The sequence below is a fragment of the Stigmatopora argus genome, chromosome 12, assembly GCF_051989625.1.
Source record: "Stigmatopora argus isolate UIUO_Sarg chromosome 12, RoL_Sarg_1.0, whole genome shotgun sequence".
Classification (NCBI taxonomy): Eukaryota; Metazoa; Chordata; class Actinopteri; order Syngnathiformes; family Syngnathidae; genus Stigmatopora; species Stigmatopora argus.
Window position 1 is genome coordinate 11,381,671 of NC_135398.1, and position 23,638 is coordinate 11,405,308.

The 23,638-nt window shown below is 38.6% G+C and overlaps 1 protein-coding gene across 7 annotated transcripts in view; it reads left to right on the forward strand.

Annotated features, from left to right (window-relative positions):
* kif1ab (kinesin family member 1Ab) overlaps positions 1-23,638 on the forward strand; it is a 31,868-nt gene that overhangs the window by 1,352 nt on the left and 6,878 nt on the right. Inside the window, exons 2-44 of one of the 7 annotated variants that reach the window (XM_077616021.1) lie at positions 1,053-1,206; positions 2,921-2,994; positions 3,082-3,261; positions 3,335-3,403; positions 3,503-3,681; positions 4,253-4,364; positions 4,432-4,509; positions 4,598-4,663; positions 4,809-4,826; positions 6,780-6,861; positions 6,955-7,033; positions 7,196-7,338; positions 7,995-8,033; positions 10,211-10,410; positions 11,059-11,138; positions 12,097-12,172; positions 12,237-12,316; positions 12,395-12,501; positions 12,580-12,663; positions 12,729-12,909; positions 14,023-14,095; positions 14,187-14,277; positions 14,474-14,622; positions 14,747-14,925; positions 15,251-15,388; positions 15,463-15,581; positions 15,657-15,742; positions 17,292-17,430; positions 17,497-17,680; positions 17,879-17,969; positions 18,047-18,165; positions 18,244-18,299; positions 19,063-19,171; positions 19,289-19,355; positions 19,946-20,030; positions 20,119-20,224; positions 20,726-20,749; positions 20,853-20,967; positions 22,278-22,411; positions 22,495-22,556; positions 22,619-22,764; positions 23,087-23,275; positions 23,346-23,417. In XM_077616021.1, coding sequence (XP_077472147.1) covers positions 1,101-1,206; positions 2,921-2,994; positions 3,082-3,261; positions 3,335-3,403; positions 3,503-3,681; positions 4,253-4,364; positions 4,432-4,509; positions 4,598-4,663; positions 4,809-4,826; positions 6,780-6,861; positions 6,955-7,033; positions 7,196-7,338; positions 7,995-8,033; positions 10,211-10,410; positions 11,059-11,138; positions 12,097-12,172; positions 12,237-12,316; positions 12,395-12,501; positions 12,580-12,663; positions 12,729-12,909; positions 14,023-14,095; positions 14,187-14,277; positions 14,474-14,622; positions 14,747-14,925; positions 15,251-15,388; positions 15,463-15,581; positions 15,657-15,742; positions 17,292-17,430; positions 17,497-17,680; positions 17,879-17,969; positions 18,047-18,165; positions 18,244-18,299; positions 19,063-19,171; positions 19,289-19,355; positions 19,946-20,030; positions 20,119-20,224; positions 20,726-20,749; positions 20,853-20,967; positions 22,278-22,411; positions 22,495-22,556; positions 22,619-22,764; positions 23,087-23,275; positions 23,346-23,417 — 4,566 coding nt within the window. In that variant the 5' untranslated portion in view covers positions 1,053-1,100. Of the gene's footprint in view, positions 1-1,052; positions 1,207-2,920; positions 2,995-3,081; positions 3,262-3,334; positions 3,404-3,502; positions 3,682-4,252; positions 4,365-4,431; positions 4,510-4,597; positions 4,664-4,808; positions 4,827-6,779; positions 6,862-6,954; positions 7,034-7,195; positions 7,339-7,994; positions 8,034-10,210; positions 10,411-11,058; positions 11,139-12,096; positions 12,173-12,236; positions 12,317-12,394; positions 12,502-12,579; positions 12,664-12,728; positions 12,910-14,022; positions 14,096-14,186; positions 14,278-14,473; positions 14,623-14,746; positions 14,926-15,250; positions 15,389-15,462; positions 15,582-15,656; positions 15,743-17,291; positions 17,431-17,496; positions 17,681-17,878; positions 17,970-18,046; positions 18,300-19,062; positions 19,172-19,288; positions 19,356-19,945; positions 20,031-20,118; positions 20,225-20,725; positions 20,750-20,852; positions 20,968-22,277; positions 22,412-22,494; positions 22,557-22,618; positions 22,765-23,086; positions 23,276-23,345; positions 23,418-23,638 lie in introns of all 7 variants that reach the window. The other 6 variants (XM_077616016.1, XM_077616019.1, XM_077616014.1 and 3 more) reach the window with 6 other exon arrangements.

The following is a 23,638-nucleotide window of genomic DNA, read 5'->3' on the forward strand; positions in this document are numbered from 1 at the left end:
GAATTAATAGAATGTTAAATACAATGTGGTTACACCCCCAAGTAATACTCCAAAGTAGTTTGTTTCATGGTATTGAACTCATTGCATCCTGTTGACGACGATATACGTCCAATTTATTTAAACTAGGAGGAGTGGCCATAAATTCAGATATTTCAGTGCCATTCACGAATCTAGACATCCAATCCATTCTGACTGGGTGGGGGGAATGAACATTTATACACTTCCTTCCAGTCAGAATGGATTGGATGTCTCACACTGTCAATAGCAGCCAATAAAAGCCACCATTTTTGCATAAAAGGGTTAATGTTATCAACTAAAAATAGCAAATTAAACAAATTCTCTCATATAAGCAGTTGATAAAGTTGATATCGTCTGAAGTCTTAACTAGAAGCTGAAGTTCTAAGTTCTATTTTTTTTAACTGTTAACATTACGCAAAATGATAATGTTCATGGCAAATTGGTGTTAATGCCAAATACCTGAGGGAATTTAATTGAACATTTCTGACTATATACTTTGAGTATAATTTAGTCTTCTATTCAAATTGATGTTCATCATCATCATTCATGATAGAAATTCTTCCAAATTCTATTTCCAAAATTTGGATTTACAATCTACAATGGAAAGAAACAATATTCAAATAAAACTTCAAAAGAAGAAATGTGGCATTCCAAATATTTCCTGGTTCTCGTTAAAAAACCAAGCCTTCGCGTTTCTTGTAAAACAAACTGAAAAATAGATTTGTTTTTTTCCTTTTTTTACTGAATTGCCACTCGATGCAGCCAAAATCATAAACCAGAACAGTAATTGTTCTCAAGAAGCTCTGTTGAGGAGGGAGTGGTTTCTACATGAAGCTTCAAATGCTTCTGTTGCATTTTATCTATGTTATTAACTCATTGATAGCAATAGGTGTCCAATCCATTTTAAGTGGGAGGCGCTGACAGTGACCACTCCCATTTCAAATGGTTTGGACATCTATCGGCGACAATACCCACTAATGAGATAAGAGTAATGTAAAATAATTTTAACCCTCTCATGTGTGTTGTGTGTTTAGTCACACAGATTTTCAGTGCTGCCAACCGATCCATCAGCCATCAGTAAAATGGCCGTGGCGTCAGTGAAAGTGGCGGTGAGAGTCCGCCCCTTCAACTCTAGAGAGATGGCCAAGGACAGCAAATGTATCATTCAGATGACAGGAAACACCACAAGTGAGTAGGATTCATCATGATTGATTGTTAAAGGCCTGACATTATGATTAGTAAAACACAGTCCTACCTCTCAAACTGAATGTGAGTGGACTTTTTTTTTTTTTATATGAAGACGTGAAAAAGTCACATGTCTGAATTTAAACAGGAAGTCTAGCATTTTGCATTCGAAGCAGTCCTTTCAAACACAATTGCACTGCCTAGAACACAGACAAAAGCTTCAGTCATGCCCGCATGGCTGACCGAGTGAGAGTGTCAGCTCTTTTCTCTCATCAGCCGAGAGACAGGGAGCCACAAGGCCGCCTTGTTCTAGTTTGGCACCATGGTTGGCTGATACTGGAGGGGCCGAGGGGAGCCGTTTCTCTCCTGTTGTGCCTCGAGTGACCTCCTTTCAGCCGAGATGCAAACATTCATCACTTTGGCTCTCTACCCGGTTCGCTCACACCCAACACAATATATGACAAAAAAAATCTATTTTTTGTAATAGCTTTTGCAGAAATATTACTTTGACTCATGAATAACAAACAACAATAAGTTTGTGTGTAGCACTTATTGTACCCTGTATTTATTCTTGAAACACAGGGAGAAATAATCACAACAGTGATTCATTGTTGCTTCCTCAATCCAGCTTTACTGATATATTTATCAACACAAATATATATATATATATATATATATATATATATATATATATATATATATATATATATATATATATATATATATTAGCAACATGTTAGAACCCAAAACATAATGTACAATTACACCTGTTCAATATACGGTCATAACTTGTTTTATCTTTTCTTTTTACAACTTCGAGAAGTCCTTCTCAACTATTCAGCAGGGTAAACAATGAAATATCAATAACATAAATTCCTTGCTATGACCATCATGTACACTCTACAGGGTAATGGCGGTCGAAGGTAGCGTACTGAATGTTACATACATGTGCATGAGCCGGGACTCGGACATTCAAAAGTAAATAAACATTACTAAACATTATCTTCTCTCTCACACGCTAAACCACAAACTCAACCGGCCTCTACAACAACCAGCATATCTTGTAACACAGGGAGAAATAATCACAATAGTGATTCGTTGTTGTTGCTTCCTCAATCCAGCTTTACTGATATGAAGAAAATCTCCCGTGTTGGTCAAGCTATTTGCATAAGGCATCAATAATCGAATACCGATATACACTTTAACATGTCACACTTGCTATGTGAATCAAGGCATCAATAATCGAATACCGAAATACACTCAATCCATACTAGTTGCACATCCCCAACATTTGATCGTTAATGGGGTGTAAATTAAACACTTAATCATGTTACATTTATATAAACGCAAACTGTATTACCAAGTAACTTACCATATTTTTCACTGGCCCAGCCAAACTATATTTTAAAAAGTGCAACTTATAGTCCAGAAAATACAGTAATTTAATACAGTTCTAATCTATCAGCCAAACAATAAAGTAAGATGTAAGTAAGTAAGATGTAAAAGCAATAGAAACACCATATATTGTATTTGAGCAAGAGTTAATAAAAAAATCTTGTAGTTTCAAAGATTTAAAGTAATTCTGACAAACTAATTTTGATGTAAGTAATCTTGTGTGCTAAAGAAGAAAAAGTTGTTTATTCAATTTTGTGAGCTTTGTTTGACTTTTTCATGCTCATCACGTAAAATAACGCCATCATGTTTTCCTCGATTGCAGCAATCCTGAACCCCAAAATGCCAAAAGAAAACAAGAGTTTCAACTTTGATTATTCCTACTGGTCTCACACCACGGTCAGTGTCTAACAAGTGCGAACACTTCCCATTTAGCCAAAATATTTGCAATTTAAAACACATTTTGTTGTGTTTGTGCGTGTCCAGCCCGAGGACATCAACTATGCATCCCAGCTGCAAGTATACAAGGATATTGGCGAAGAAATGCTGCTCCACGCATTTGAAGGCTACAATGTGTGTATATTTGCATACGGACAGACAGGAGCGGGCAAAAGCTACACCATGATGGGACGCCAGGAGACCGACCAACAGGGCATCATTCCTCTGGTACAAATAATATTGTTAGAAAATTAAGTGTTGAAGCATGAGTTCAAATATTTTAATGCCTTTTTTTGCCTAGCTATGTGAGGACCTTTTTACCAAGATCAGTGACAGCAATAATGACAACAGCAAGTCTTACTCTGTGGAGGTAAGACAAATTAGAATTTGTCCTTGTGCTTTTCCTGACCATGCTTAAATAAAACATCAAAATTATGTATTTATTTATTTATGTCTTTACTATGCCCAGGTGAGTTACATGGAAATCTACTGCGAGCGAGTGAGAGACTTGTTAAACCCAAAAAACAAAGGAAACTTGCGGGTTAGAGAGCATCCGCTGATGGGACCCTACGTGGAAGACTTGTCCAAGTTGGCTGTCACCTCTTATAATGATATACAGGATCTAATGGACTCTGGAAACAAGGCCAGGTAACTTTACCATGATAATTAGATCATTATATTTATCTATTGAAACTATTATTTTCTAATTACTGTATTTTTCAAACTATAAGTTGCCCCAGCCAAAGAATACACAATTAAGAGGGACAAATAACAGTATTCAGACAACTATAGCCTACAAAAACAACATAACAGGCTGTCGTTACTCAGAGGAAAACATAAAACTTGCAATTATGCATTACTTGCAGTTCCAGCCAAACTATGAAAAAATTGTGACTTATAATCCGCAAAATATGCTAATTGGATAAAATAATCTTAATAACTAACGAAATGAAATTTCTGGAGACATTTCAAGGGGATTTTTTCTATGGTGATTTTTTGGGGATTGTCATGATGGTTGAGCCAATGAGTTTAAAGTAGTTACAGTTTAGGTTGGTCAATTGGTCAAAGCGCAATTTTTGTGGATCCAAGGTGAATTTGATTTAGAGACAATGGAGATTTAACAATATATGGGATTTACATTCCCGCAATAACCTCCATCCCTAAACAGTTTCCATCAGTTAACAGTATCTCAAAATGATCCAAATCCATTTTTTCCCAGAACGGTGGCTGCTACAAACATGAACGAGACCAGCAGCCGTTCACATGCCGTCTTTAACATCATCTTCACACAGAAGAAACACGACTCGGACTCTGAAAACACGTCTGAAAAGGTAACAAAGTCAAAGCCACTCCTTCGTAAAGTGTTTTATACTTAGAACACACCTCCCGTGGCTACAGGTTAGCAAGATCAGCCTGGTGGACCTGGCTGGTAGCGAGCGGGCCGACTCAACTGGTGCAAAAGGAACCAGACTGAAGGTAGAGTACTTAGAATTTTGGCGCTTCTAAATCACGACCCCAGAATTTCTTGAATTTCATTGACTTTGAAATATTTTTGCGGCTTTAGGAAGGAGCCAACATCAACAAATCTTTGACCACACTTGGCAAAGTTATCTCAGCTTTAGCTGAGCAGGTAGGTTTTCATCCCAAACTATATTACAGTCAATCTTGAATCTGATCATTTTGACAGAGTTTGAGGGAACTGGGATTTCTGTCCACAATTTCAAAATGACTGTATTTTTCACAATTGTTGGTATCTCTCCTCTACATTCTGTCAGGACTCCGCCCCAAACAAGGTGAGCTCTACAGAACTTTGCCAAATATTTTCATGTTGTGTACAGTGGTGCCTCTACATACGAGCCTAATTTGTTCCGGGCCTGAGCTCGTATGTCGATCTTCTCGTAACTCGAGCGAACGTTTCCCATTGAAATGAACTAAAAACAAATTAATTCTTTCCAACCCTCTGAAAAAACACCAAAAACAGGATATTGGATTGGAAAAAATGTTTTATTTCTTCTAATTCGCCATCTATTAACAAAGTAACACATAACTAGTGGTGTAATAGTAATAAAATGTGTTTAATAGAACTAAAATTAGACGCATTTCGCGGAGGATACACAGACGGACATAGAAGCAGGCGGGGGGGGGGGGGGGGGGGGTTCAGTGGGACTTTATCCACGGCAACGCACTCGTAACCGAATAAACAAATTTAAATTAACTTGGATTAATATATACAGACACACTCAAACATACGTTTAATGTAACTTAACACAAAACTGAATTTTGTTTTAATTTGTTTTACCTTTCTTCTCCTGGCCGGTTAGCTGTTTCCGAAAATGATGCACACAAATGTCCTCACAATAGGATAACGCACGATCACTTGACAACGAGAAGTACAGACACTCCTCAACTTACGAACGCAATTGGTTCCGAGCGATTGTTCATAAGTTGAATTTGTTTGTAAGTTGATTTAGTGCTATATTTTGTATTATAATTTATGTTTAAGGCCTATATAAGTATATTGAAGGTTTATATAAGTGCATTTGTATGTTTAAGGCTTGTATAAGTAACACGCATTGGTTTGTACTGAAAAAAAAAATTTTAATAAAATGGAGAGAATATGTACAGTACTGTAGAGAGAGAGATAGATTTATGTATTAGAAACTGGCCAAAAGAAGCGACCTAATGACGATTGCACAGTTTTCTTCTTTTTTTCATCATAAATGATGCAGTAGCACTGTATGGCATCATTCAATTGATTTGCAAACTTTGTGCAACGTTCAATATTTGGGTCCTGCTGCTCGATCTTTCTGTTTATAAATGGTACTGAATGTGCAACGCTCACCACTCTCTCGCGCATCAAGCTTCGTTATTATTGCCACTCGTTTCAAATGAAATGGCTTGCCTCTTCCTTGCAACTCCCTCAATAGAAGCCTTTAGCTTTTTACCAACCATATTCAATATTGGATGCATGAGATATTTAATGATACAAATGAAAAAGGTTCTTTGCACACTGGAGATACATTCACGCACTTCCGCATTGCAACGAAGAAGAAGGTAGATGCTGGGTGAGCTGAGCTCTCACAGCGCCAGGCGTCGGTATTAGCGGCGGAAAGAAGTACTACTCCGAAAAAGACGCGAAATACAAAATTGGACTTGCGAACATTTTTGGACTTAAACGCAATTTGCAGACATGTTCGTATTTACCGTTGTTCGTAAGTTGAATGTTCGTAAGTAGGGGAGCGTCTGTAGTCTTGAATGAGCGATCGCGTGAGCTAACAGGCTAAGGAAGGAAAACAGGAAATGCAACAGCTCAGCCTACCCACGTATTGATTGTGGGTAATGAAGTTTTATTCTGAGAAAGGGTGCCATTGACTATTGTTGTTGTGTGCACGAGTATACTTCATTACCCAGAAAGCCCTCTTTTTGCCCGTGCATGCAGGTTGTGCGTTTCGTGGTCCATGTGTAGGAGAAACTCGTGTGAAGAAATCGTTCGGTGCTCGTAGATATCTGTTATACACGAAAGAGATGCGGCAAATAAAAGACAGTGCACTACAATGATAAACAGCCTCTCATTTCATGGCCACCTGGCTTTCTCGCATCTCGAAATCTTTCTCGTATCTAGAGTGAATTATTTGCTCGAAATTTTCCTCGTATCTCGAGCATCTCGTAGGTAGAGTTGCTCGTATGTAGAGGTATTACTGTACTTGTCTATGTTAAGCAAATACAACATTCTTTAATGTGTGCAGAACAATAAGAAGAAGAAGAAAGTGGAGAGTTTCATCCCCTACAGAGATTCTGTCCTGACCTGGCTGCTGAGGGAGAACTTAGGTATGTGCTTTCAACTTCCAGACTTCAACTGTACATATCAAGAAATGTTCTATTTTGGGGTGGCAAAAAACAGTGCCTTTTTCCCATTTTTAGGTGGAAACTCCCGTACAGCCATGGTGGCTGCTCTCAGCCCTGCTGATATAAACTATGATGAGACTCTCAGTACATTGAGGTGAGTGACCGATGATATTATTATTGAGAATGAAACATTTGTAAACTGAATAAAAGATCATACTACTAAATAAAATAACAGATTATAGATCAGATAATATCAAATCTTATCATCCATGTACTTCATTTTCAACATTGCCCTCATGTTTCACACCTTTTGCAGGTATGCCGACCGCGCCAAGCAGATCCGCTGCAACGCCGTCATCAACGAGGACCCGAACAATCGTCTGGTGCGCGAGCTGAAAGAGGAGGTGGCGCGCCTCAAAGATCTTCTCTACGCTCAGGGATTGGGCGACATCATTGAGAGTGAGTTTTAAGACAGCCGTGTCATTATGATAAAAATAAAAATACAAAAAATATCTCATTAGATAAACAATTTCACAGAGATGGGGGACACCAGAGACATTATTTTACTTGCTAATTTTAGGACTATGGACATGCTCGGTTGGGTGAAACTTTGAAAAAGACTTTATGTACATACTATATAACGTAGCGTAAGACAGCATATTACAAAACGCATAGCACATAACGTAACATAACCCAACATAACAACACAACACATAACATATAATATAACATAACATAACACAACAGATCAAACCTTTAAATTGGACAGAGTAGTAATTAATATAGAAACTGATTTTGAAATAAAGGCAGTGTGATTGTCAATGTCATAGTACAGCTACGTAAGTAACAAAAGTACACATACTGAGTATTAACTGTTCAATAGGTGAGTACACTGTATGTTGTGACTGTGGAAGGCGAGACTTGCTGAAACCAAACTTGAGCTACGTGACTTTTTTTTAATCGTAGTGACTTTGGGACCTGCTAGAGCCTTACCTAAATTTGCACTTAATGTGACTAACACCCATCTCCGGTATTTCATTCTCACTTGTTTAACATGATGAAAGTAAGTAACGCTAGGAGGTTCAAGCGTTTTCCTCCTCTTTTTCTCTCGTCAGCGTATCGATGTGGCGACCCCTTCATCAGCAGTTTACAACGTGTGTATAACACGAGCACGCTTGAGCTTTGCAAATGAAAGAACATGATCCTCCACACTAGAGAGCAAAATAACGAGACCCCAGACACGATGACTAAAACACAGGGAATTATATAAATTGATCGTTTTGCAAAATGTCATCATTCAAGGGTTTTAATTTTAATTCAATACATCTGCAAAATATCATGACATCCAATGCCTAGTCTGGATTTATCGTTTTTTTCCCCCCGAACCACTTAGAAGCTTACTTTTGCAAATCATATACATTTTTACTGATACTTTCAGAGGATTTAGTTTAAAACAAAAACAAAAAACAAGCAACTGTAGAAAATTTTACATTTAAAAGTCAACTTGTTTATGATCCAAATTCAAAGCAATGTCTACCTAATTTCTAGATTTGGATATTAGATATTATTCATGTTTTTCATATAATACATTTTTTTCAGGATGTCAGTACTTAGTTTAGCCTCAACCACCCTCTCCTATAACTTCATTATATGACTTATTAGCTTTATTCCCCTAGTTTCCACGACTATTTATTTGATTTACTATTTATTTTCCCATTGACACGCACAATGTCTAATCTTGACAGTTCTAAAAAAAGATTAAGTGTTTCGCAAATAGTCAAATTATTGAGATTCACCTACATATTGTAATGCTATATAAAGCAAAATGACAGCATAAGAAAAATGTGAAACATCTCTGTGTGTAGATCAGTTAGGTTCCAAACAACTACAAATATGTAGTGTGACAACAGTTTTTCAACTGCTTGCATTGGCTTTCATTTGATTGTGCAATTGTATTTAATATTTGAGCTCACTGTAAAGCTGAATTCATTAATACACATTATAGTTGATTTATTAAGTCAAGCCTTACTCAGATTGCATTGGACATTCCCATTGAGTTCGTTATTTTGCGTGTCCTATGCGTGTGGAGAGCGATGCTTTGGAGCGTGCGCTGTCAACGACTGAATAGCACGTACTGTAGAACTTTAAGTGATTCGGAGGAATTCTCGGGCTGTGGAGACTTGCTTCATTCTTGCTTTCTTTCCATAAACACGGCAAGTGCAGACGGGTGACAAATTATTGGAAATAAATGACTAGGAAAGGAATAAGGCTTGTTAATGCTGACGAGCAGAACAAATAATTTATAACTGTAGAGCATTAGATAAAAGAAAAAGAAAAATCAGAATATTTGTTCGATTACTCTTCTAATTTTAAGTTGTTTTTTTAAGTATTTGAATTAGTCAAGTGTATTCATCATGTTGGCGACTAACTTTTTTAATAATTGATGTTTTTGAAGATTTAAATTGTTTTATTATAAATATGTTTTAGACACAAGATGTAAAAACGAATTCAAATTAAGAAAATTGGAAAACATCTTGATCATTCTATTTCAAAGTGAAAACAGATGTTTGCAAAAGATTTATTTTGATGAAATTTAAGACTTGAAAAAACTTGGAAACAACATGTTAAAGAGAATCTGTCTGCTCTGGTAGAAGACTAAATATATTATATTAGAGAATATTTACTATTCAGAGGCTGAAATTTCAAAGACCTGCTCAATTGGGGGGTATTCAATGTCTACAAATGATTATTCATTGATGCAACCCTACCATTTATCAATTGGAGAATTTTCTTTTCAAAAATGTCGTCTTCTTTAAAAAAATAAGGCATTTTGAGCCATATTGAACATTTCGACATTAGAATGGCTTGAATCAGATTGGCTGAAATAAACTTTAGCATACATATTGCCTCAAAATGAAATTTCTAACTTTTAATTGTTCTGATTTTTTTGTGGTAATGCATTTTATTTTTGTTATTTGCAGTTTGGACAATTCTCAATATAAATGTCAAACAAGTCATAAAAGTGCCTAAAACACTTGAAAGCTATGTTTTCCTTTAATCTGTCATTCGTTTGTCTTAATGTAGTTTAGTGAAAGTTAAGGGATTACAAAATTCAGTTGATTCTTTTCTTATTTTGCTCTTGCTTTGGTACAATCCACAATTCTATTTATTTGAGCATTCTCTTCTTTTTTTCTATTCCTCCCTGTTTCCCCCTCGTTTGCTTCCTCTTATCCGTGACTCTGCGTGTCCCGTCTCCCCGGTGTTTCTCCTCAATGATTGTCCTTTCCCCACCTTCCTTCCTTCCGTCCGTCCGTCCATCTCTTTCTGACAGACCTGTGCGATTACAAGAACTTTGTGAATGATCGCCAGGCTGTCAATCAAAGGGGTGATCTTTCCACAGTGACTAATGCCATGACGGGCATGAGCCCCTCCCCTTCACTGTCGGCCATGACCAGTCGCGCCGCCTCCATCAGCAACCTGCACGATCGCATTTTCAGCCCGGCTAGCGAGGAGGCCATCGAGAGGCTGAAGGTAGGATGCGTGGAAGCGGAAAAGGGAAACCATAAGAAAGAGAACGGTGCCTCGCTCTAAATCACGGGTGGCGAACACGTGGCTCTCGAGCCGCATACGGCTCCGGGCCAAAATAAATTCTGCTCTTTGCTTCTTATCATGTTTTGTAAATACTGTGGCTCTTTGCCTTGTTTCATGGTTCTCTTATTTTTATTCTCCCTTAAAACACACTCAAATTCATCAGGGCCCATTAAAAATAAATGATAAATTATAGTTAAAAAATAATTCTTATTATGATATGTAAATACTCTTGCTCTTTGCCTTGTTTCATGGTTCTCCAATTTTTATTCTCTCTTAAAACACACAAATTCATCAAGGCCCATTAAAAACAAATAAGAAATTATATTTCAAAAATAATTTGGCAGATTGGACTTCTAATCCATTTGAAATGGTAGGGCTAGCTATTAATTATCACATTTCAGTGCCAATGTCAATTGCTGCCAATGAGTAATTGGCATTCCATTTTATTGTATTTTCATACAGAAAATTCATTTGATTTACATGGTAGACCATTTTTAGGTCCCCTTAGTGACAAAAAAGTGTAAGGGTTTATACTCTACATGAGGTGATTGTGTGAGCATTTTTATATGAGATTTATTTTCCCAACAGGAAACAGAGAAAATCATTGCAGAACTCAATGAAACTTGGGAAGAAAAACTCCGACGTACTGAAGCCATTCGCATGGAAAGGTTGGTTCAATTCATCTGAGAGTTATGTTGCCTAAATCACAACTCTTTTTTTTTCTTTACTCTCGGGTAGCTCAATTGAGAAACATGATTATGCATTCAAACTTCACCACTAACCTGACACGCAATTCTAGTATATCACCCAAAGTTAAATTACACTACAGCTCTAAGAATTTAGTATTTTAACATCTCATTTAAACCTATTAACTAATTTTCAACCATTGACTATGATAGATTCACAATCCATTTGACCAGCGAGGCGTGGCTGAACAATGACACTCCATTATCTATATCACATGAGTCAAAGTGGCGGCTCGGGGGCCAAATCTGGCCCGCTGCATCATTTTGTGTGGCCTGGGAAAGTAAATCATAAGTGCCGACTTTCTGTTTTAGGATCAAATTAAAATGAAGAGTATAGATGTATATTACATTTCCTGATTTACGCCCTTTTAAATCAATAATTGTAATTTTTTAATCAATTTTTCTGTGTTGTTAGATCAATTTTTTTGTGTAAAATCTAAAAATATATTAAAAAAGCTAAAATAAACATTGTTTTAGATCTATAAAAAACGGAATATTCAGAGCTTTTAATCCAGTTCTTTTAATCCACTTATAAAAACAAATCTAAATATATAATAATATCTAAAATGATCGGCCCACGTGAAATCAAGTTGACGTTAAAGCGGCCCGCGAACCAACCCGAGTCTGACACCCTTGATCTATATCTATATATTGCTGTTATTTTAAACGCTGTGTAATATATTTCCATATTATTTTATTTGACCTTTTTCTCTTTTTAGTTAATATTTGAAGATTTCGATATTATACTACTTTGCACTTTGACTATTTGCACTGTAAAAAACACCTCAATTTCATTGTACAATTGTGAAATACCAAATATAGGCTTTTATTTATTCGTTAACTGCAAACAATTTTACTCACAACAAGACTTTCTTTGCAGAGAGGCCCTGCTTGCTGAGATGGGTGTTGCCATGCGGGAAGACGGTGGCACTGTTGGTGTTTTCTCCCCGAAAAAGGTCAAGATTCTAAACTTCTGTCCAAATGTGAATGCATTCTTGAGCATGTTTTTTTCTTGTTTAGACGCCGCATCTGGTCAACCTGAACGAGGATCCGCTGATGTCCGAGTGTCTGCTGTACTACATTAAAGACGGCATCACAAAGTATGTTGTGTTTGTATTTTATGTGTTTGTAAATGACATTTGCATGTCACTTTAATGGAAGTATCTGCCCTCAATTAGGGTTGGTCGCGATGATGCCAAGGCACGCCAGGACATTGTGCTCAGTGGACATTTTATCCGAGATGAGCACTGTACCTTCAGTAGCACCACAGGCCCTTTGGGAGAAGGTGTTTACTTTAATGAACACAATTAGAAGGAATTGGAAACGGTTATTTATTTTCATGTCAATGTTTTTCATCCAACAGGTTGTGTGGTTCTGGAGCCCTGCGACGATGCAGAGACGTATGTTAACGGGAAGCGAGTGACGTCGCCGACCGTGCTGCGCTCAGGTATCACCGAATGCTAAAATCTCCCATTTACAACAGGACAATTTGACATACTCTCTACAATGTAGGAAACCGCATCATCATGGGCAAGAGTCACGTTTTCCGCTTCACCGACCCCGAGCAGGCTCGGCTGGAGCGCGAGAGGACGCCATGCGCCGAGACCCCCGTGGAGCCGGTCGACTGGGCTTTCGCTCAGAGGGAACTGCTGGAGAAGCAAGGCATCGATATGAAGCAGGAGATGGAGCAGAGGTGCCGTGACGATGCCGATTGATCGGCTGCATACTTTTCACATGCAGTATAGAGAGCAAAGATAAAACATTACATAGGCATCGTGCAATGCAAATGGAAAAACTCCAAAAAGAGGAAAATTAGGCTGATTGAAAAGTAATAAGGTTTCAAAGTAGCTTTTAACCTATATTACTTTAAAATGATATTTATCTGCAATGTACAGTAATATCTCGTTTCCCACGGTTAATAGGTTCCAAGACCTGCCACTATGTTTTTGTGGTGTCTATTTAATATTTGGACTTTTAAAACCCACTCTGTACTGTGATTTAGTTAACAAAGGTAGACACTGCGTTCAGGTGACCCGTGAAATAATCTCCAATTATGACTTGCCCTTTTTCCCCATTACATATTATTATCATTATTAGCACTCTAAACTTTTCATAAATATTGGCGGAATCCAAACCGCGATGTGGTGAATCAGCGATAATCGATCCGTAAACTGGGGAGATAGATTACTGTACTGTTTTGAATATTTTTAACCCAATATTGCATCCGTACAAAGGGCCTAAATTGAAAACGTTTCTATACATATAATAATAATATACACACCATTTAAATATCATAAATGAATGGAAAACAAGATTTATAAATAGATTAAGATTTAAAGATGCCCTCATACAAACTGATTTTTTGTACATATATTTTTTCATTTTTTTCAAGTTTTATGGGATAAAATTACAGTTGAAACAAAATGTAAAAAAGTTTTCTATGTTACAGTTTTATGACATACAGCTTTTGAATTATTGTGCTTTTGTATTATTTAATTATTTTTATGATTGTTTTTATTATTTTTATTAGATAAACCGATGAAACACAAAATTAGAGAAGATTTAAAGGAAATACATATTTATAGTCTTTTAATTTCATTTAATATTTTTATTCTGCTGCGTGCTCCTGCTCCAACACTAGAATTTCTTCAAATAGGAACCAAAACAAAACCATCCTATAAAATATTTATTATATTTATAATGTGTCCCAATACAGGAATCAATAATTGTCCTTTTAGTACAACAATAAAAATGTTGGTCCTCTGCAGAGGCTTCAAGCAAATAAATCACATTAAATCCATTTCAGGCTTCAAGAGCTTGAGGATCAATATCGTAAAGAAAGAGAAGAAGCCAGTATCTTACTTGAGCAACAAAGGCTGGTAAGTACATGTAATTTGTATTGGTAACATGTCGTTGGAATACAACAGGCCCTCTTGTCTGTTATTGTGGATATTTGTTTTCTTACTCTAGGATTATGAGAGTAAACTGGAGGCTCTCCAGAAGCAGGTAGACTCTCGCTACCTAGAGTCACCCGAGGAGGAAGAAGAACCGGAGGAAGAAGGTGAAGTTAGCTGGAAAACAACATTAATTTCACGTCCAATCTGCTTGAATTGGCAATGGTCATATTTTAATAGCCCTGACAACGGCAATTGATTACTGCCAACTCTTCCATTTCAATTGGTTTTAGATGCAGTCAAAGGCAGTTAGTGTTTCTATGGTGACGTAATGCATAATTTGTGATTCCCTTTGCCCTCTAGTGCCGTGGACCCAGCATGAGACGGAGCTGGCTCTGTGGGCTTTCCGGAAGTGGCGTTTTTACCAGTTCACCTCACTTCGGGATCTGCTTTGGGGCAACGCCATCTTCCTCAAGGAGGCCAACGCTATTAGTGTGGAGCTTAAGAAGAAGGTAGGGGAAATAGCTAATCACTTTAACTTTGATTAAAATCCTTTTTTAGAAACATCTAGCTAAATTCAACTCTATTATCTCTGCTGATGAATCAGTCTTCACTTTTCGACTGGTATGTCACTAGGTGCAGTTCCAGTTCGTTCTTCTGACAGACACCCTCTACTCTCCCCTGCCTGGCGACTTGCTACCTCCCAGCGATACCAAGGAGAGGGAGAGGAGACCGTTCCCTCGGACCATCGTTGCCGTGGAAGTGCAGGACCAAAAGAACGGAGCTACGCATTATTGGACGCTGGAAAAGCTCCGGTATGTAAATATGGTACTTGTATTTAGAAATATGTCCAGCGGGGGGCAGTACATGTCCGTGTTATTACTAAATGAATGTTATCTGTAATGGGCCGTATATGGCCCGTGGGCCGAGGTTGAAAAACATGTACACACATGATCCGGGGGCGGGGCGAGCGCGCGAATCCCGTTTCGGCGAAACGTCCGTTCGGCGAACTGTCCGTCGGCGAAAAGCCTTTCGGCGAATCGTCCGGTCACGTGTAAATATTGTCAGTCGTCCATCTTTAGTGAGAGTTTGGCATTGTTGGAGGTATTTAAACCGTCCTGAATTTGTTCTCCCGCGCAGGCAGCGACTGGACCTGATGAGAGAAATGTACGATCGGGCCGCTGAGCTCCCGAGCAGCGCCGTAGAGGACTGTGACCAGGCCCTTACTGGCGGGGACCCCTTCTACGATCGATTTCCATGGTTCCGTCTAGTTGGCAGGCAAGTAGCAATTCTCTGACTAGGCTCGCTCTACACATGCACCGATTAAATCAAATTTCCGTCCTTCTACGCAGGGCATTTGTGTACTTGAGCAACCTGCTTTATCCGGTTCCATTAGTCCATCGTGTGGCCATCGTGAGCGAGAAGGGTGAAGTGAAGGGTTTTCTCAGAGTGGCGGTGCAGGCCATTTCTGGTCAGTGGTTTGTAGAGAAATTGTATTTGGTACATAACAGAGAGACAATTTCCAAATCATTTGTCATCTTTGCAGCGGATGAAGAAGCTCCAGATTACGGTTCTGGCGTAAGACAGTCAGGCACGGCCAAGATCTCCTTCGAAGATAAACAGTTTGAGAAGGTGAAATGCTCTAGTGCTTTCTATGAAAAATACAAGATAGATTAGTGCCCCTATTCAGAGTAAAAAAAGTCTATAGGTTTTATCATTTTGAGTTAAAAGTTAGTGAGGTTAAAGTTAGGATTTTAGGAATTTAACATGCACATCTTGTATCTTACTTGTTTTACAGAAAGAAAATCGCAATTTAGTGACCATAAAAAACATTATGATCTAAACAGTCATGTGGTTTATGGATAAAAAGTAATTCAATATTGAAATCATCATCCTGCGCACATTTACTTGTTGATTTTTTCTGTCTATTACTTAGAAAAAGTCATGATAGTACAAGAACAGTCTCATATATAGTGAACTTAAAAGTATTTTTCGAGAATATATTAATATATTTCTTAAAATGTATTTGATTGTTTCAGAACGGAGAGGCAGACGTCATATTTTTGTAGATTAACCGAATATTCTTATTGAAAATATTTTAAAGAATTAAGTTGCACTGTAGCTTTTTTCTGAATATAGAATATATGTTCATGTTTAAATTTAAACTGCTTTAGAGATTCTATTGAAAATCAAGAACAAAATATTGTATTTACGTGTTTTAAATTTGTTTTCTGTTGGAATTTTTTAAAAATCTATTTGAATAATGGGTGAATATTTTCAAGCGCATCAATCTCTATTTCTTTTATTTCAATTTCAGTTAACAACAAAGTACAAATCCAACTTGGTTTCTGACACTGCTGAAGTTTTTTTTCTTCAAAACAGAATTCTAGACATTACCTTTTCATTGACATTACAAAGCTATGAAGAGTTATCTGAATATACTGTACATATCTAGTATACAACAAAACATTGCAACACCCTTCACTATAATCACATTTCATGAGCCAATTTGGGCTAAGGTCAAAATTCCACTTACTACTAAAATAAAACCATTTGAAATGATCTGCTTACAGTGAGCCTCACATAATTGTTAATACATCAGCATATTTTGTTCTTAGGCCGACATCATCACGCCCAGAGAGGGCGATTACACAAATTGTGTCATTTCCGCTCCCCACCAAACCACACAAACAACTTTTTGCGATTCTGATACTTAATTGAGCATCTCCGTTCACTTTTACCTCAGCACAGGCTAATTTAGCTCCCCCCAGATACAATTATGGTCACTTGAAAATAATTCCTTGACATCAATTCTTATTTAGGTGCAGCTCTGACCTTCATTGGCTGCCATTGACAGTGATAGCTACAAGCATAGCTAAAAGTTTTTTTCCATGAACTAGAATGTTTTGATCAATATTTCGACATTCAATAATCAATACAAATGCATATTTATGTTTCTTTATGTGCTGCTACATGTCAACCTTATTTATACAACACTAGATGATAACAAACAAAAATAACCATGTTACTGCCCTACCAGTTTTGAAAGGGTTAATAGCTTACATGTAAACATTACCTATTATGCAGGCAATCTTACACTGCTTACGAAACCCCAACCAAATTGCAATGTATTGTATTAATGCTATTATTTCTCAATATTTTTGTTTTCCCATTCTTCCAGTTCCAGACCGAGTCTTGTCCATCAGGCAGTCTTTCACACTCCAACACATCGCAGGAGGAGCTTCGCATTGTAGAAGGAGAAGGTCAAAATGTGGAAATAGGAATCTCTGCCGATGAAGTCAACAATAACACGTGTGAAGGTGAGAGGCAGCGCCATCACTCTGTTGACCGGAAGGACAACATATCTTTATCGTTGTTCCTTCTAGCTTCCCCGGAGCCTCCACCCAGCCCCGTGAAGAGCTTGGGTTATGGTCTCGATCTCCCTTTGGAGCTCTCACCGGAGAAGGCTCTGTCCCACCTGAAGATAGGGAGCAACTTCACTTTTAGAGTCACCGTCTTGCAGGCCTCCAGCATCTCAGCAGAGTACGCCGACATCTTCTGCCAGTTCAAGTGAGTGAACAGCGCTCACCAAATGTTGAATCCTGTCTATTCGTGCGAAAGATCACAGTTTTGAATTCTCAATAAGGTGAGGACGCCACAAAGTAAGCCACTCTTGTCCCCTGAAAAAATGCTGGATGTAGTTATCTTGACGTGCTACTGGAAAAGGGTAAAGGATAAATAAATAAACCTCTCATATTTGATCATCAGCTTTATTCACCGGCACGATGAAGCGTTCTCCACCGAGCCGCTGAAGAACACCGGCAGGGGTCCACCACTTGGCTTCTACCACGTGCAAAACGTAAGAACAGAATTTGATCAAAAAACAAATTGATATTACCTCTACTTGATATAGAACGTGATTATTTTCTTGCTTAGATCTCAGTGGATGTGACAAAATCATTCGTGGAGTACATCAAGACCCAACCCATTGTTTTTGAGGTGTTTGGACACTATCAGAAACAACCTTTTCCACCCCTCTGCAAGGATTTAATCAGGTCAGGATTCAAGAAATGCACAGAAGAAGCATGGAACGTTTCCACATGGTGTTTTTTTTGTTTTGTTTTGCATTGTAGTCCACTGAGACCTTCGAGACGGCAGTTCCCCAGAGTGATGCCTTTGTCCAAACCAGGTGAGTGGCAACGTCTTTTTAGTCAACAAGTGAGAAATATAGCAAACTTGTCTTGAGCCCTCCACCTCACATTTTAGCTACTTAAGTGACACTTTCTAATGCTACCATGATGCCAAATCATTCTAGATTGAAATGCTTCTAACTTTGCTTAACCATCCAAATGCATATTGTGTCATCATTTTCTGTTGTATAATTGTTTTTGCCATGTCCAAAGAATTGTCTCCCTTTCTGTTGGAATAGCCTTCACCCTAAGTGATCTAGAAATTCGATGTACATATGGGTTGTGTAAAATGTTAATAATTCATCCGTTAAGTAGACAGAGGCTACGCTTACAACATACATATGGTAACTATATCATGATAGTGGAGGTTTTTGACCTGAACTAGCAGATAGTCAACTGATTTTCTACAAATACGTAAAAAGTACTACGATTATCAGCAAGCTGAAACAGGAGAAAACTTGTCTTTGCATCATAAATTACTCAAGAGCTTTGTATTATCATATCTGCTGACTAATCAGTCATTCATATCTGTTAATTAATTATTCCCAACAACTGCGTGTGTAGTGTAAGAGATCATTGGAAAATAATTCCATTTTACATCATTGGCTTTGATATTTATGTATTCATTTTTTAATTTTCTGCTATAATTCTCCCCCCAACCCTATTTTCGGTCTTAAGTGAATCTTTTGGCCTGCTTGTTTACCCTTCTGTATTTTCGCTAAAAATGTAATGAGCTAATCTTTTTTGTTTGTTTTATTTTAGTGCCAGCCACCAAACTTAGCACTCTCACCCGTTCTGCAGCCGGACCTTGTCACTCTAAATATGACCTCATGGTTTTCTTTGAGATTTGTGAGCTGGAAGCCAGCGGAGAGTGAGTTTGATCTCAATACCACTTAACTACGATGCCCGGTGGATCAGCTTAATGTTTTGGTACTCCATACTGTACTTAACATTTGTCAGCTTTAACTTTTCGTCTTCCTGTCTCTAGTTACATCCCAGCTGTTGTTGACCACCGAGGCGGAATGCCCTGCCATGGCACTTACCTCCTGCATCAGGTCTGAACACATTCCATTATACATTTTTTAAAATAGATTTGAAAAGAGGGTGGCCCGGTGGCGCGAGTGGTTAGGGCGTCGGCCTCACGGCTCTGGGGTCCATCTGTGTGGAGTTTGCATGTTCCGCCCGGGCCTGCGTGGGTTTCCTCCGGGTACTCTGTTTCCTCCCACATTCCAAAAACATGCATGGTAGACTGATTGGACACTCTAAATGTGAGTGTGCATGGTTGTGCGTCTCCTTGTGCTCTGCGATTGGCTGGCTACCGATTTAGGGTGTCCCCCGCCTCTGGCCCGGTGTCAGCTGGGATAGGCTCCAGCACCCCCGTGACCCTATTGAGGATAAAGCGGTGCAGAAAATGAGATAAGATTTGAAAAGTTAAAGAAAAAAAACACAGGATGCATATTTGTGCATGTGATTGATTACTCTGAGCCTTCCCAGATTTAGGACTTTGAATAAATTTAACTCAGGTTGATTTTGAACGGGTTGGATGTCTATTGCCGTCATTGGCAAACAATGAGTGAAAAAAAAAATTGAGGACATGGTAATGATAAAGTAAAGGTTTTTAGTTTATTATTATTTTCCTTTACAGGGTATTCAGAGAAGGATCACAGTAACCATCGCTCATGAAAATGGAAACGACATTGAATGGAAGGAGGTTAAAGAGCTGGTTATTGGTGAGTTTACACAGAAATGTCATGTCAAGGATTTTGAAATTATTTCTTTCCTTTCTTCAATCATATTTTGGTATTCGTTCAAAACTAGGTCGCATTCGGAACACTCCGGAGGCTGATGAAACCATCATAGACCCCAACATCCTCTCCTTGAACATCCTTTCATCTGGATATTTCTGGCCCAAACACGATGACAAGTATGCAAATGTAACATGCGCAAATACATGCTGTGCAAATTCGGCTAACATTCCTCCCAATGTCGATTGAGCTGCCGATCCTCACATTAGCTCAGCGGTCGGCACGCTCGACTCCCGTGAGGGCAGTTCAATCCCCAAGCGTGGGCTGAGAACAGAAGGGAGTGCAGAGTTGTCACCACCAGACTGGCCACTCAAGCCTGTTTTGCATCGCATGATATTCATTTCATAGTGCTTCACTAAGGGCGCAGTTCCATATGTTACAGTACGCAAATAAATATCCTTATTCACTGCCTGTCTTCAAACCACAATTGCTGATATTGCCAGCCATTTTAAACCTTTTGACTCATTTTCTCACTAAAGTTAGAAAACCAATGAGTAGATGCTCTTTTAGTGCTTTAATCTTCTAATGACCCACATCTATGCTTTTTTTGTTTTGTTTTGCATGAATCAAATTTTCCCCTTTAACATTTCATTTCCTATTTCTTTCTTCCCTAATGGCAGCGTCTCCTTGGGAGTTGATCATAGGTATATCTTTATCAGTCTGACTCATGGCTTACCATTTTTTCCAAGTGGCTGACTCATTTTGTCTTTCTCAAACATTCATTGACTGTTCTTTTTCTGACGTTAGGACCTTCTACCGGTTTGAGGCCGCGTGGGATAGCTCTATGCACAACTCCCTTCTCCTGAACAGAGTTACGCCCTATGGAGAAAAGATCTACATAACCCTCTCGGCCTATCTAGAGGTAATATTGGTCACTTGCCACTCTCATTCCCTGCTCAAAATGGACAAGTATGTAGTAGGAAGGCACCTACACAATGTTTATCGTATTTTCCGGACTATAGGTTGCAGGTTTATTTGTTTTAGTTTGGCTGGGGGTACGACTTATACTCCAGTACGACTTTATGTGTGAAATGATTCACATATTAATATATTATTTGACATGTTTTTATTACAGTGAACTGCACGAGGGCACTCAAGACCTATGTTGGTCATTTCAACATTGGTGGTGGTTGGACTTTAGGGTTATCCCCGCAGAGGTCACCATGGCAAACCCGTAGAAGCGCCTGTAACTTATTAAAACAGGCTTACTAAAAATTGTAATTACTTTAAAAAAAATTGGGCTAAAAATTCTAATCAGCCTGTTGTCACCTCAATAATTCACTTATTTTATTATTATTTTAAATGCATTTCAAGATGACATGTTTGTTCTTTGTTTTAGACTTTATCAAATAAAATTCCCCCCAAAATGTGACTTGTAATCAGGTGTGACTTATAATCCAAAAATTATGGTAATAAGAAAATTTTGTCTTCCTTTCCAAGATCCTTTGGTCCTGCTCACTAAAAATAATCTTTAAAAAAATTATGTCAGAGCCAGAATTAGCTGCAGATTTTTTTGCAGTTTGCTAGTATGCTATCCATAGGCTTTCTATACTCTATACCACAAGTGTCAAAGTGGTGGCCCGGGGGCCAAATCTGGCCCGCCGCATCATTTTGTGTGGCCCGAGAAAGTAAATGATGAGTGCTAACTTTTTGTTTTATGATGAAATTCAAATGAAGATTGTAGATTATTTCCTGTTTCCTCATTTTAAATCAATAATTGCAAAAATTTGTACTAATTTGAATGTCCAAAAATGATCTATCGATTAGCACGATCGAGAAAGCTGTCAATTTATTAATCGATTAATTTTGGCAGCCTAGTTGGAAGACATAACGGCCCTCCGGATGTAATCGAAACTACCATGTGGCCCGCGACGAAAAATGAGTTTGACACCCCTGCTCTATACCGTATGACTGTTTTGCTTTCTGCCAATATAGTAAAACATCCAGAAAAAGTCCAAACTAAGGAATGTCGCAATTTCTACTGAAAAAAAGGATACAAAAACCTTTTTTTGCACCTTTGACCAGCATATACTGGTATTGTGGACCATTACATTATATTAAATTCCAAGTGTTTTTAAGAAGCATTCCACTTTCTTTAGCTGTTTTAAAACGTATCTTGTCGAAAATACTTGAATGGGTGTATTTGAATGGCATTGTGCATCTTTTAATCAGATGGAGAACTGCACTCAGCCTACCGTCATCACCAAAGATTTCTGCATGGTTTTTTACTCCCGCGACACCAAGCTCCGAGCGTCTCGTTCCATTCGAAATCTCTTCAGTACCGGCTGCTTCAGGCCTTCCGAGAGGTTGACAATTCTCACAATTTCCATACGTGCACATTCTTAATGAAATTTGTTTTGATATTAACTATATCACCACTCCCACTCAGTAACCGTGTCACCGGAGTTTACGAGGTGACTCTCTGCTACGTTGCTGACAATGGGAGTCCAGGTAAGAGCTTCCGGTTACCACTTCCCCAAATTTGCATTTACGAATGCATTCGTGTTTCTCAGGTATGCAGAGACGTCGCAGGCGAGTGCTGGACACCTCTGTGGCGTACGTACGTGGAGAGGAAAACCTGGCTGGGTGGAGGCCTCGTAGTGACAGCCTCATTTTGGACCACCAGTGGGAGCTTGAAAAACTCAGTTTACTTCAGGAGGTGAACAAAGAGACTTTGAAAGATTACTCTATGGTGGAGAGGTAGCACTCATTATTATCTATTAGACTGACCTATGAACAGTGCACTCCAATAGTTCGTTTTTCTTGAGATAAAAGCGAGTGCCCCCTTCTTCTCTCATTCGTGTTTGTAATCATGATAAGAGACAGTGTTGCTTTTAATAAAAGCATTAAAATGGAGATGTGAATAACCAATTCAGTCACACTCCAGCCAAACTAAGAACATAAACAATAAAAGAGGATCAAGAGCAGATCCCTGCAGGACGCCACACATTCATGATATGAATCTAACTTGTGTTGTTCAGGTGGAGAAGACCCGTCATTACCTGTTACTGAGGGAGAAGTTGGAGGCCACCCTGCTGGCTGGCCAAGACGCTCTCTATAAGGGAAATGATATCAGCGACTTTGCCAAAAGTCCAGTTCTGACCCATAGTCCCGCGAGCAGCCCGGGATTGGATAGCCCCAACCAGAGGCAGAGGGAGCTGGCTGCCAAGGTGCAGCCTCTCTACTTATTTCTTCTGTCTTCTTTTGGGATAAGTAACCATCGTTTTTTCCCTCTCCCAGTGTCTGCGTCTGCTGATGCACACCTTCAACAGGGACTACAGCCAGGTGAGCAGCAGTGCCAGTGAGAGCAAGGTGAGCCCCTGCCCAAACCCTTTAATCCGGCCCGTAAATTCCTTGGAACCCTTTCTTCACTAAGACCAGCTCTCCATTAGATCCACTTATTCATCAAAAAATCTTATCTTACTTTTCCTTTTATCATCTTTTAATGTTTTACCTACTTACCATTTCGCATTTTCACTGAGCATCATTTAGTATTCCATTGTTTTATTTTGTTCCTACTCATTACAGGCCGC